The sequence below is a fragment of the Entelurus aequoreus genome, linkage group LG25 (assembly GCF_033978785.1).
Source record: "Entelurus aequoreus isolate RoL-2023_Sb linkage group LG25, RoL_Eaeq_v1.1, whole genome shotgun sequence".
Classification (NCBI taxonomy): Eukaryota; Metazoa; Chordata; class Actinopteri; order Syngnathiformes; family Syngnathidae; genus Entelurus; species Entelurus aequoreus.
In genome coordinates this window covers 9680300-9695205 of record NC_084755.1, presented here as the reverse complement: position 1 = coordinate 9695205, position 14906 = coordinate 9680300, and the positions used below count along the sequence as shown (strand labels likewise).

At 36.6% G+C, this 14906-nt stretch overlaps 1 protein-coding gene across 2 annotated transcripts in view; it reads right to left on the bottom strand.

Annotated features, from left to right (window-relative positions):
- Positions 1-227: 227 nt before the first annotated feature.
- Positions 228-14906, bottom strand: part of LOC133642719 (uncharacterized) — a 34367-nt gene continuing 19688 nt past the window's right edge. For both annotated transcript variants that reach the window (XM_062037076.1, XM_062037077.1), the window contains exons 2-5: positions 6763-6938; positions 6345-6677; positions 2566-2675; positions 228-663 (exon numbers count right to left, since the gene is read on the bottom strand). In XM_062037076.1, coding sequence (XP_061893060.1) covers positions 577-663; positions 2566-2675; positions 6345-6677; positions 6763-6880 — 648 coding nt within the window. In that variant the 5' untranslated portion in view covers positions 6881-6938 and the 3' untranslated portion in view covers positions 228-576. The remainder of the gene's footprint in view (positions 664-2565; positions 2676-6344; positions 6678-6762; positions 6939-14906) is intronic.

The following is a 14906-nucleotide window of genomic DNA, read 5'->3' as shown; positions in this document are numbered from 1 at the left end:
TTTTTCCATTCTTCATACATTTTTGAAAAATCTCCAGAGAGCCACTAGGACGGCTTATATATATATATATATATATATATATATATATATATATATATATATATATATATATATATATATATATATATATATATATATATATATATATATATATATATATATATATATATATATATATATATATATATATATATATATATATATATATATATATATACAAAGTCATCTAATGTCTGCCTGGAAACAAGTGATCCTCTTCAAGATAGACACTCTTAGAGAGGACTTTATTCAACTGTACATTTTTTATTGGGGTGGTTGTAACATGTTGTTACCATTGGTGACAGCTCTCGCACTGGACGTCTTTAAACAGTAATTAAGAGTTCATGCAAACATACCCGAACTCACAGCACACTTGAAATGATACTAAATGAATCATTTCATCCTGCATTAGCAAAGTGAAAGCGAAGAGTCCTTCCACAACAGATGTACCTGATTGGTTCATAGTCGGCAGAGCATGCGAGGGCCTCTGCAAGTCTTTGTACTTTGTAGCTGCGGTGCACCCGCAGGCGGAGGTCTTCAAGCTCGGCGTGCCGCTCGCATGTCCTCATAAACTTCACTGCCGGCTACGTGCCTCAGCCCCATTTTGTTGTGCCACTGCTTGATCTGACGAGGACGAGAATTTTACAATTATACAAAACCGGTGAAGTTGGTACGTTGTGTGAATGGTAAATAAAAACAGAATACAATGATTTGCAAATCAACTTATATTCAATTGAGTAGACTGCAAAGACAAGATATTCAATGTTCCAACTGAGAAACACTTTTTTTTTTTTCTGGGTGTTGTTGATAAATGGCTTCGGCTCTGCATTGTAGAGTTTTAACTTGCACTTACAGATGTAGCGACCAACTGTAGCTACTGACAGTGGTTTTCTGAAGAGTTCCTGAGCCCGTGTGGTGATATCCTTTACACACCGATGTCGCTTTTTTTAATGCAGTACCGCCTGAGGGATGGAAGGTCCGTAATTTCATCGCTTACGTGCAGTGATTTCTCCAAGATTCTCTGAACCTTTTGATGATATTACGGACCGTAGTTGGTGAAACCCCGAAATTCCTTGCAGTAGCTGGTTGAGAAATGTTGTTCTTAAACCGTTCGAAAATTTGCTCACGTCATTTGTTGACAAAGTGGTTAAACCCTTGCCCCATCCTTGTTTGTGAATGACTGAGCATTTCATGGAATTAGATTAGATTAGATTAGAGATTAGTTTATTTCAAAGGGGACAAAGCAATTTCATAAAACACACGACTACACATGGTTAAAAAAGCCAGAATTAGCCAGAAGGCTAGTTTTCATCTGTAGAAGCTGCTTTTAGATAGATAGATAGATAGATAGATAGATAGATAGATAGATAGATAGATAGATAGATAGATAGATAGATAGATAGATAGATAGATAGATAGATAGATAGATAGATAGATAGATAGATAGATAGATAGATAGATAGATAGATAGATAGATAGATAGATAGATAGATAGATAGATAGATAGATAGATAGATAGATAGATAGATAGATAGATAGATAGATAGATAGATAGATAGATAGATAGATAGATAGATAGATAGATAGATAGTACTTTATTGATTCTTTCATGGAATCTACTTTCATACCCAATCATGGCACCCACCTGTTCCCAATTAAGCCTGTTCACCTGTGGGATGTTCCAAATAAGTGTTTGATGAGCATTCCTCAACTTTCTCAGTCTTTTTTGCCACTTGTGCCAGCTTTTTTTGAAACATGTGGCAGGCATCAAATTCCAAATGAGCTAATATTTGCAAAAAAAAATAACATTTTCTAGTTGGAACATTAAATATCTCGTCTTTGCAGTCTATGTAATTGAATAGAAGTTGAAAGTTTTGGGGTTTGTGTCAGAATAATTGGTATCTACGTTTTGTGATTGTGTTCCAATGAGTTCCCGGCGAGCAGACAAAAGCTGTCTTTGATACTACCAATTAAAAGGCTTGTAAAACTCCACTGTGTAGGATGGGGAGCGACATGAAGGTGTCGGTTTCTTTGATGTATTGTAATCCACAGGAAGATTTTGTCTTGACCCGAGATCTACAAAGCGGAGAGGAAGCAGGACCTGACCCCCCCTCCAGGCACCTTTTCTTTGAACTGTTTTGTGACCAAAGGCAGCGGCTGTTTACGACCCCCCTCCCTTAGAAACGGCTGTTGCCATATAATCAGGGAAAGTCCAAATAAAAGAGGAAGCGTACAATCTTTCGTCAGAGCGTGATGGGACACGGTACAAGAGTACAGCCCAGACGTTTCTCCTCAATTGAGCCAAATTTAATTCTGTCTCTGTTTAATTCCTTGCTTCTTGTCTTGTTTAATAGATGTCGTCAGTGTTTGAACCTGACAGTTTGCACTTTGAAGACGTTCTTTTGTTATTAGGCGAGAATTGGGAGGGGGAAATGAAGCAAGACATGATAAAACAGGTCGCCTCTCATAAAATGTGTTTGTTACTCTCTGCAGTTGAGTAAATAACGAAGAGCGACGGACACACACCTTGGGAATGATCCACAGGAGGAAGGCGATGAGCACACCAAACAGCACGGCGGCTGAAACGGCGGCGGTCACCAGGAGAACAGTCCTGTCCGGTGGCTCACACTGCTCATCTGTTTGTGATGCAAACATTTTATACTGTACAGTATATCCCTTATTTGGTGCAGTTGTTTCAATCAGTGTCACATTTGCTACCGGGCCGCACAGAAACATTCATTGATTTATAAACTAACACATTTTCTCCAACTTACCTTTTGTCTGTCCCACTAAACACACCAATAAGCTTGTTTATAGATGTATATTACAACTCCTGATAGGAAGTCCCCATTTGTTTTAGTACATTATTGCACATTAATGAACATATAAAATGTTAAAATGCCAGATTATAGCCAAAGGCTAATTTCCATCTGCAGGGTCATTGTACATAGCAGGGCTTCTTAATCTGTTTGACCTCAGGACACTACAGAGGGACCCCTGACCACCTGAGGGCACCACAGACTGTGGATGCTTTTAAAATATGCTTAAAAACCCTTCTTTTTTTTTTAAAAAAAAAAAAGCTTTTTTATTTATTTATTTTTTAAAATATTTTTTAAATTGTATTCTTTATTTTATTTATTTTTTAGATATATGCATACTAGTTATAGCTATTTGGCTGTTCTAGTTTTTATTTATTATCTTTTTATTTATGTTCTGGGCAAGACCTTGGCCAGCTCCTAGAGACTGTAGAGAGTGAACTCCACATACTAAAGCAATGGTTTGATGCCAATAAACTATCAATCAACCTAAATAAAACAAAATATATATTTTTGGGAAATAGGAAAAATAACATACAGTGTCATATAAGAATTGACGATATGGAGATAGAAAGGGTGTATTCAACAAAATTTTGGGGAATCTTTATAGATGATAAATTAAATTGGAAACTGTACATAAATATACTCAAGACAAAGATGGCAAAAATAATTGCTATGTTACATAAAATTAAAAACTCTGTAAATCAAAAGGCTCTATATAATTCTTTCGTACTCCCATATCTTAACTATTGTGTTGAAATCTGGGGTAACAATTACAAATCAAACATCAACTATATGTTCTTGCTTCAAAAGAAAGCGATTAGAATTGTAAATTATGCGGATTATCATGGCCATACCAATGCTCTGTTTATTAAATTAAAAACATTAAAACTGCACGATCTTGTTGACCTCAACTCTGCTATTGTGACGTACAAAGCTCATAACCACATGCTGCCTCGGTGTCTACAGGAGAGGTTCAAACCTAGGGAGAGTCCCTATGACCTCAGAGGTTCAGCTGTCTTTCAGAAAGCAAACATAAGAAGGAGCTTAAAAAGTAGATGTGTTTCTGTCGGGGGGGGGTTCATCTGTGGAACAGCTTGGATCATTCCTTAAAATGTTCCAGTTCCATTCACACATTTAAAAAACACTTTAAGACCAATGTCTTGGAAAAATATATCACTCTTGAATCAACACAGTAGTTAATCCTATGATCGATGTTAATTAAAACTAAATGTGGGGTATAAATAATAATGGAAGTATAATTGTTTGTATATGGTACACTACCATTCAAAAGTTTGGGGTCACCCAAACAATTTTGTGGAATAACCTTCATTTCTAATAACAAGAATAGACTGTCGAGTTTCAGATGAAAGTTCTCTTTTTCTGGCCATTTTGAGCGTTTAATTGACCCCACAAATGTGATGCTCCAGAAACTCAATCTGCTCAAAGGAAGGTCAGTTTTGTAGCTTCTGTAACGAGCTAAACTGTTTTCAGATGTGTGAACATGATTGCACAAGGGTTTTCTAATCATCAATTAGCCTTCTGAGCCAATGAGCAAACACATTGTACCATTAGAACACTGGAGTGATAGTTGCTGGAAATGGGCCTCTATACACCTATGTAGATATTGCACCAAAAACCAGACATTTGCAGCTAGAATAGTCATTTACCACATTAGCAATGTATAGAGTGTATTTCTTTAAAGTTAAGACTAGTTTAAAGTTATCTTCATTGAAAAGTACAGTGCTTTCCCTTCAAAAATAAGGACATTTCAATGTGACCCCAAACTTTTGAACAGTAGTGTATATAATTGGTGCAAAGTTTTAACTAACACGTGTACAAGGATATTTCACATGCCTTTACAGTGTATATAATTGAACAGAATATTATGTTGTGTACAAGGTGTATTCATAATATATTGTGCAAAGGAAATTTCATAATTTTTGGAAGCTCATCTTGTATTTGACTTTGTTTATAGCAGGGGTCACCAACCTTTTTGAAACCAAGAGCTACTTCTTGGGTACTGATTAACGCGAAGGGCTACCAGTTTGATACACACTTAAATAAATTGCCAGAAATAAGCCAATTTGCTCAATTTACCTTTAACTCTATGTTATTATTAATAATTAATGATATTTACACTTAATTGAACGGTTTAAAAGAGGAGAAAACAGAGGAGAAAAAAAAGACAATTAAATTTTGAAACATAGTTTATCTTCAATTTCGACTCTTTAAAATTCAAAATTCAACCGAAAAAAAGAAGAGAAAAACTAGCTAATTCGAATCTTTTTGAAAAAATTCAAAAAATAATTTATGGAACATCATTAGTTATTTTTCCTGATTAAGATTAATTTTAGAATTTTGATGACATGTTTTAAATAGGTTAAAATCCAATCTGCACTTTGTTAGAATATACAACAAATTGGATCAAGCTATATTTCTAACAAAGACAAATCATTATTTCTTCTAGATTTTCCAGAACAAAAAAAACAAAACAAAAAAAAAGACTTTGAAATAAGATTTAAATTTGATTCTACAGATTTTCTAGATTTGCCAGAATAATTTTTTTGAATTTTAATCATAATAAGTTTGAAGAAATATTTCACAAATATTCTTTATCGAAAAAACAGAAGCTAAAATGAAGAATTAAATTAAAATACATGTATTATTCTTTACAATAAAAAAAAATAATACTTGAACATTGATTTAAATTGTCAAGAAAGAAGAGGAAGGAATTTAAAAGGTAAAAAGGTATATGTGTTTAAAAATCCTAAAATCATTTTTAAGGTTGTATTTTTTCTCTAAAATTGTCTTTCTAAAAGCAAAGTAAAAAAATAAATGAATTTATTTAAACAAGTGAAGACCAAGTCTTTAAAATATTTTCTTGGATTTTCAAATTCTATTTGAGTTTTGTCTCTCTTATTAAAAATGTCGAGCAAAGCGAAACCAGCTTGCTAGTAAATAAATACAATTTAGAGGCAGCTCACTGGTAAGTGCTGCTATTTGTGCTATTTTTAGAACAGGCCAGCGGGCGACTCATCTGGTCCTTACGGGCTACCTGGTGCCCGCGGGCACCGCGTTGGTGACCCCTGGTTTATAGGGTTAGGCGCAATAAGTGTTCAACTTCAGCCTAAACCCTTTCGGTCTGCAACATTTTCAATTTATGAATGTACAACTGTTTGTTTATTTAAAACTGTTTGTTTATTTTGTTGACCACTGACCGAAAAAATAATAATAAACTAAACTAAAAATCATGCGCTGCCGAACGTGCTCCTCTGACTTTGACGCGGGCACGGGGGGGGGGGGGGGGGGGGAGACGTTTCAGAAGCGGTATAGTACCGAAAATGATTCATTGGTATCGCGGTACTATACTAATACCGGTATACCGTACAACCCTAATTATGCTATTTTTCTTAAAAATGAACAACACTACCCGTGAGCATTCTATTGGTTGATGCAGGTGTGAAGTGCGTGTGAGGTGAGGCTCACCTGTCACCACCAGGAGCACCGAGCCATTGCTATTCAGCGCCTTTGTTTCAAAATTGGCGGTCATCTTGTAGTCGCACCAGTACGGCCCCGTGTCCTCAGTTGTCAGGTTCGAGATGACAACCTCCATGGAGGTGATGTCTCCCTTCACCTGCAGTCTGTCGGCGTACTTCTCAGCCACCGTGTTTTTGTCACCCATCTTGAAGAGAACATTGATCTCCTTCCTGAGCCCTTTGAGCAAAGACATGAAGACCAGGCCGGGACCAGGGGGTCTGCTTCTGCACAGGATGGACACGGATTTGCCGGTGTGTTTCCACACCAGTCCGTTGGTGTCCTCTGTGGGGGGGGTAGATACAACCGGCAAACAGTTATTTCACTTTTTTTTTTACGTTTGTAGTCTTTAGGCATGGGTCAGTCTTACCTGATGCAGCTTGAGTTGTGCAGAAAAAACACAAGGTGCTAATAAGAAGACTCAGGCAGACGGTAGACATGCTGGTCTGAGGTCTAGGAGAGTAGCAGATGCGTCTTTCCGCCCGCATTGCCCTCACGGCTTTAAGTATAGGCGGCTTCCTGTGTGACGTCCTTCAACTACAACCCCTGGCACAAAAAAAAAAATGTATACAAGCAAGCAAGTAAACAACAATTAATGGCCAAATGCATTTACAAACCCCGTTTCCATATGAGTTGGGAAATTGTGTTAGATGTAAATGTAAACGGAATACAATGATTTGCAAATCCTTTTTAACCCATATTCAGTTGAATATGCTACAAAGACAACATATTTGATGTTCAAACTCTTAACTTTATTTATTTTTTTGCAAATAATAATTAACTCGGAATTTCATGGCTGCAACACGTGCCAAAGTAGTTGGGAAAGGGCATGTTCACCACTGTGTTACATGGCCTTTCCTTTTAACAACACTCAGTAAACGTTTGGGAACTGAGGAGACACATTTTTGAAGCTTCTCAGGTGGAATTCTTTCCCATTCTTGCTTGATGTACAGCTTAAGTGGTTCAACAGTCCGGGGGTCTCCGTTGTGCTATTTTAGGCTTCATAATGCACCACACATTTTCAATGGGAGACAGGTCTGGACTACAGGCAGGCCAGTCTAGTACCCACACTCTTTTACTATGAAGCCACGATGTTACACATGGCTTGGCATTGTCTTGCTGAAATAAGCAGGGGCGTCCATGGTAACGTTCCTTGGATGGCAACATATGTTGCTTCAAAACCTGTATGTACCTTTCAGCATTAATGGCGCCTTCACAAATGTGTAAGTTACCCATTTCTTGGGCACTAATACACCCCCATACCATCACAGATGCTGGCTTTTGAACTTTGCGCCTACAACAATCCGGATGGTTCTTTTCCTCTTTGGTCCGGAGGACACGACGTCCACAGTTTCCAAAAACAATTTGAAATGTGGACTCGTCAGACCACAGAACACTTTTCCACTTTGCATCAGTCCATCTTAGATGAGCTCAGGCCCAGCGAAGCCGACGGCGTTTCTGGGTGTTGTTGATAAACGGTTTTCGCCTTGCATAGGAGAGTTTTAACTTGCACTTACAGATGTAGCGACCAACTGTAGTTACTGACAGTGGGTTTCTGAAGTGTTCTTGAGCCCATGTGGTGATATCCCTTACACACTGATGTCACTTGAGTTTGAGTTTGAGTTTATTTCGAACATGCAAGCATACAACATGATACATCACAATTTCCAGTTTCTTTTCAACATGTTCAAAAAGGAGTAGGAAGAAGCAGAGCTTATTTAATCCTACCCCTTTTCTTTACATAACAGTTGCAAAACTTTTTGTTCACTTCCTGTTCACAATTTTTTCACAATAAACTCCATAAGTAATCACAATATGAATAAATAAATAAATAATAGTAAGAATTTAATAATAATAATAATTGGTGAAGAAAGTCATATTTCATATGATGAGATAAGTAAGATTACTTTAAGAATGAATGAATGGATGGATGAAATAAATTGAGAATGTTTGTCATGGTTCTTCTTCTTTGTACTTTGTAAACACTTTAAGTTTGAAGAGTTTCTTGAAGTGGATCATATTAGTACATTGTTTGATTGCTTTGCTTAATCCATTCCATAATTTAATTCCACATACTGATATACTGAAGGTCTTAAGTGTTGTACGTGCAAACAAATGTTTTAAATTACATTTTTCTCTAAGATTATATTTCTCCTCTTTTTTTGAGAAGAATTGTTGTATATTCTTGGGTAGCAGGTTATAGTTTGCTTTGTGCATAATTTTAGCTGTTTGCAAATTCACTATGTCGTGGAATTTCAGTATCTTTGATTCAATAAATAAAGGATTTGTATGTTCTCTATATCCAACATTATGTATTATTCTAACTGATCTTTTTTGTAACACCGTTAATGAATGAAGTGTACTTTTGTAATTATTTCCCCATATTTCTACACAGTAGCTCAGATATGGTAACACTAGTGAGCAGTATAGAATATGAAGTGATTTTTTGTCTAGAACATGTTTTGCTTTATTCATTATTGACGTGTTTCTTGCTACTTTATGTTGTATATTTTTTACGTGAGATTTCCAGTTCAATTTATCATCAATCATTATACCTAGACATTTGGTTTCGTTTACTCTTTCAATTTCTATTCCGTCTATTTGTATTTGTGTTTGACTTTCTCTTCTACTATTACCAAATAGCATTATTTTAGTTTTACTAAGATTCAACGATAGTCTGTTTTTGTCAACCCATCTTTTTAATTTGTTAATTTCTTCTGTTATTATTTGTATTATCTCCTGTGTGTTCTCTCCTGAACAAAACGCTGTTGTATCATCCGCAAATAATACTAACTTTAAATCTTTTGTAACTTTACAAATGTCATTTATATAGAGATTGAATAATTTAGGTCCTAGTATTGATCCCTGAGGTACACCACAGGATATATTTAGCGTTGTAGACGTGTGTTCGCCTAGCTTCACGTATTGTTTCCTGTTCGTTAGATAACTTCTTATCCAGTTTAAGACTAACCCTCTGATGCCATATCGTTCTAGTTTTTTGATTAAAATATTGTGATTAATTGTGTCAAATGCTTTAGTTAGATCCATAAAAACCGCTGCCGCACATTTTTTACTATCTATTGCATTGGTAATTTCTTCTGTAATTTCAATTAAAGCCATTGAAGTTGAGACATTAGCTCTGTATCCATATTGGTTCTCTTCGAGTATTCTATTTTTATTTATGAAACTTTCTAATCTGTTATTGAACAGTTTTTCAATGATTTTAGAAAATTGTGGAAGTAAAGAAACAGGTCTCTAATTTGTAAATTGATGTTTGTCTCCAGTCTTATAAATTGGTGCAACTTTAGCTATTTTCATTTTGTTTGGGAATGTACCTGTTTGAAATGATAGGTTACTAATATACATTAATGGTCCTGAGATCTCTTCTATAACCTTTTTTATCGTTTCCATATCAATTCCATTACAATCAGTTGAAGTCTTAGATTTACATTTTTTCACGATTGTAACTATTTCCTCCTGTGTCACATTACTGAGGAACATGGAGTTGGGATTTCGCTCTATGGTATCATTATAGTCCTCAATTGGAACTGGGTCTGGAATCCTTTCTTCCAATTTTGGTCCAATATTTACAAAATAATTATTGAAGCTTTCAACTACTTCCTTTATGTTGTCATTGTTTTTATTTCCATCTAAAAAGTATTGAGGGTAGTCCCTCTTAGTTCCATTTTTAATAATGCTATTGAGGATGCCCCATGTTGCTCTCATATTATTTTTGTTCCTGTCCAACAATTCACTGTAATATTCTTTTCTACATGATCGTAGTATGTCTGTTAACTTGTTTTTATACTTTTTGTACTTAATTTCTGCCTCTATAGTTCTTTGTGCTATAAATTCTCTATATAGTGTATTCTTCTTCTTACAAGCATTTTTTAATCCTTTTGTCATCCATGGTTGATTATTCTTTCTCTGTTTATTACTAAGTTGTATCCATGGACAATGTTTGTCATAAAGTATTATGAACTTGTTTAAGGAATGTTCATATGCTTCATCAACCTCTTTTTCATTGTACACATTGTCCCAATCTTGCTTTTGTAGCTCAATTTTGAAAGCAGTCATCCTCTTCTCTGTGCACAGTCTTCGAAATGTCCTTTTGTCTTCCATGTTCTTCTTGTAGTGTCCATCATATATTGTAAAAACTGGCAGATGATCACTAACGTCGCTTATAAGTAGACCACTTGTAGTGTTATTGTCAAACTCATTGGTAAAAATATTATCAATAAGCGTGGCACAGTGTGCTGTGATTCTACTTGGCCTTGTGATTTTAGGATATAGACTGATGCTGTACATTGTGATAGACTTTTGCTTGTTAGGGTTCAATAAGTCAATATTAAAGTCACCACATAAGAACATTATTCTTTGACCATTATCCATGTAAGTAGCCTTGATCCATTCTTCAAATGTTTCTATACTTGACTTAGGTGATCTATATATACAACTGATGAAAATGTTTTTGCTTTTTTCCTGACATATTTCAATGGTTATACATTCTAAGATATTATCTATAGCAAATGACATGTTTTTTACCACTTTGTAGTTCAGGTTCTTCATCACGTACACAGCTACTCCTCCTCCATTTTTGTTGGTTCTGTTGATGTAGTTTAGTTCATATCCCTCCAGATCAAAATCTATTCCTTTTTTTATCATCAATCCATGTTTCTGTGACAGCAATCACTTTGAATGGTTCGTTGATGTGTTCCAAAAAGTTCTTAATGTTGTTGTAGTTTGCATACAAGCTTCTGCTATTAAAATGAATAATTGACAATTTGTTATCGCATGTAATGTTGCTATTATATTGATCATCTGTATAATAAAAACAACTATTACTGATGTGGGAGAAAAAATTTGTATCTGGATCTATATCATTTTCCAAATCCTGGTTTTTGTGATCTTTGTTGCAGAAATTTTTTAGTTCCATATTTTCTTGTTCAACAAACTTTGATGTTGTTTCAATAATCTCAATAAGTGTAGGTGGATGCAATCCTGAATGTAGGTCCTCTTGTTTAGTCGTCCCTTGGAACATAGTAGTGCCGATGCTGAATTTAGGTGCTTGTTTTCTGTCAGAGTCCATTATCATTGTTGTTTTGGTAGCTGTGTAAACTTTAAACATTGTCCAGGTCCTTGATGTCATGGACAACAATTACTCTTGCTTCTGGATCTCCATTCAGCTTGATGTAGATTTTACAGTTGGTGCTCCAAGTTCCCTGGATTTTTCCCTGCTTTCTCAAGTCGCGTGCTTTCTTGGCGATTCCAGCATTGCGTTTTGTGAGATGCTCATTCATGTACACATTTGTTCCCTTCAGCTTCTTTCCCTGTCTCAGCAATGCCATTTTAGATTTTCTGTTTACGAGTTTCACAAGCACGACTGGAGTGGCGTTGTTGTTTCTTCCGTTCACTTGTTGATGCAGTACAGCCTGAGGGATCGAAGGTCTTGGGCTTAGCTGCTTACGTGCAGTGATTTCTCCAGATTCTCTGAACCCTTTGATGATATTACGGACCGTAGATGGCGAAATCCCTAAATTCCTTGCAATAGCTGGTTGAGAAAGGTTTTTCTTAAACTGTTCAACAATTTGCTCACGCATTTGTTGACAAAGTGGTGACCCTCGCCCCATCCTTGTTTGTGAATGACTGAGCATTTCATGGAAGCTGCTTTTATACCCAATCATGGCACCCACCTGTTCCCAATTTGCCTGTTCACCTGTGGGATGTTCCAAATAAGTGTTTTGATGAGCATTCCTCAACTTTATCAGTATTTATTGCCACCTTTCCCAACTTCTTTGTCACGTGTTGCTGGCATCAAATTCTAAAGTTAATGATTATTTGTAAAAAAAAAAAAAGTTTATCAGTTTGAACATCAAATATGTTGTTTTTGTAGCATATTCAACTGAATATGGGTTGAAAAAGATTTGCAAATCATTGTATTCCGTTTATATTTACATCTAACACAATTTCCCAACTCATATGGAAACGGGGTTTGTAGATTTAAAAACATACACAGAAATTGAGGTATTTGGCCACAATACCCAGCAATATGTTTGGAGGAGAAAAGGTGAGGCCTTTAATCCCAGGAACAACATTCCTACCATCAAGCATGGTGGTGGTAGTATTATGCTCTGGGCCTGTTTTGCTGCCAATGGAACTGGGGCTTTACAGAGAGTAAATGGGACAATGAAAAAGGAGGATTACCTCCAAATTCTTCAGGACAACCTAAAATCATCAGCCCGGAGGTTGGGTCTTGGTTGGTGTTCCAACAGGACAATGACCCCCCAAACACACGTCAAAAGTGGTAAAGGAATGGCTAAATCAGGCTAGAATGAAGGTTTTAGAATGGCCTTCCCAAAGTCCCTGACTTAAACGTGTGGACAATGCTGAAGAAACAAGTCCATGTCAGAAAACCAACACATTTCGCTGAACTGCACCAATTTTGTCAAGAGGAGTGGTCAAAAATTCAACCAGGCATGTAAGCAAATATTAACATTTCTGTATGTATACTTTTGACCCAGCAGATTTGCTCACATTTTCAGTAGACCCATAATGAATTCATAAAAGAACCAAACTTCATGAATGTTTTTTGCTAAATGTGTTGGTTTTCTGACATGGACTTGTTTCTTCAGCATTGTCCACACGTTTTAAGTCAGGACTTTGGGAAGGCCCTTCTGAAACCATCATTCTAGCCTGATTTAGCCATTCCTTTACCACTTTTGACGTGTGTTTGGGGTCATTGTCCTGTTGAAACACCCAACTGCGCCCAAGACCCAACCTCCGGGCTGAAGAATTTGGAGGTAATCCTCCTTTTTCATTGTCCCATTTACTCTCTGTAAAGCACCAGTTCCATTGGCAGCAAAACAGGCCCAGAGCATAATACTACCACCACCATGCTTGACGGTAGGGATGTTGTTCCTGGGATTAAAGGCCTCACCTTTTCTCCTCCAAACATATTGCTGGGTATTGTGGCCAAACAGCTCAATTGTTGTTTCATCTGACATCACATGGACAAAGATAAGACCGTCTGGAGGAAAGTTCTGTGGTCAGATGAAAACAAACCACAGAACTTTGGTCACATTTTCAGTAGACCCATAATAAAGTCATAAAAAAAAAACAAGTATGTGCTCCAATCACTCTATTACAAAAAAAATAAGAGTTGTAGAAATGATTGGAAACTCAAGACAGCCATGACATTATGTTCTTTACAAGTGTATGTCAACTTTTAAACACGACTGTACAAACAAAATGTTTACTGTGGCTTTGTTTTGACCTGTGGAATTGCAACTGTTCACACGCAACAGCTCCCTCTAGCGGCAGTAGAGCAGAAATACCTGAGTGAGTGCTGCTATTATTTTCAAATACTGCACAGGTTCACTTTAGCAATTGCTAAATGAAGTAAACATTAAAGTGGCCACTAGATGAGAACAAACCAATCAGATCACGCTGTTCAGTATCATGGCCTCTGATTGGCTCAGCCTCAGGCAGAAATATATATTGGATTAAAAGAGTGTAAAAGTGACTCAGGGGTGGTATAATAATAATTATTATTATTATTTAGACAAGTGCTGTCCAAAATACAGCCACTGGTCAAGTGCTTCCGGCACTACAACCAACACAGAAAGTCAACACCCGGTCGCACACAACACAGCTCCTGCTCATTGAGCTTTGTGGACATTATAATACATGTCCAAGCACCATACATCATTTTAAATTACACCCATATAAATCCACTACAATGCGTGATTGGTAACACTTTTTGCGCATTTCAGCAATGCATTTTATTTCCGATTGATTACGAAACATTAATCAGTCCTGTATAGCAGTGATTTTCAACCACTGTGCCGCGGCACACTAGTGTGCCGTGAGATATTGTCTGGTGTGCCGTGGGAAATTATGCAACTTCACCTAATTGGTCCAAAAAATATTTGTTGCAAATCAATAATCCTAATAATGTGCCGTTGTCTAGTGCAGGGGTCGGCAACCCGCGGCTCTAGAGCCGCATGCAGCTCTTTAGCGCCGCCCTAGTGGCTCTCTGGAGCTTTTTCAAAAATGTATGAAAAATGGAAAAAGATGAGGGGAAAAAATATATTTTTTGTTTTAATATGGTTTCTGTAGGAGGACAAACATGACACTAATTGTTATAACACACTGTTTATATTAAACATGCTTCACTGATTCGAGTATTTGGCGAGCGCCGTTTTGTCCTACTAATTTTGGCGGTCCTTGAACTCACCTTAGTTTGTTTCCATGTATAACTTTCTCCGGCTTTCTAGGACATGTTTTATGCCACTTCTTTTTCTGTCTCATTTTGTCCACCCAACTGTTAACGTTGTGCGTGAAGGCACAAAGGTGAGTTTTGTTGATGTTATTGACTTGTGTGGAGTGCTAATCAGACATATTTGGTTACTGCATTAATGCTAGCTAATCGATGCTAACATGCTATTTAGGCTAGCTATATGTACATATTGCATCATTATGCCTCATTTGTAGCTATATTTGAGGTCATTTAGT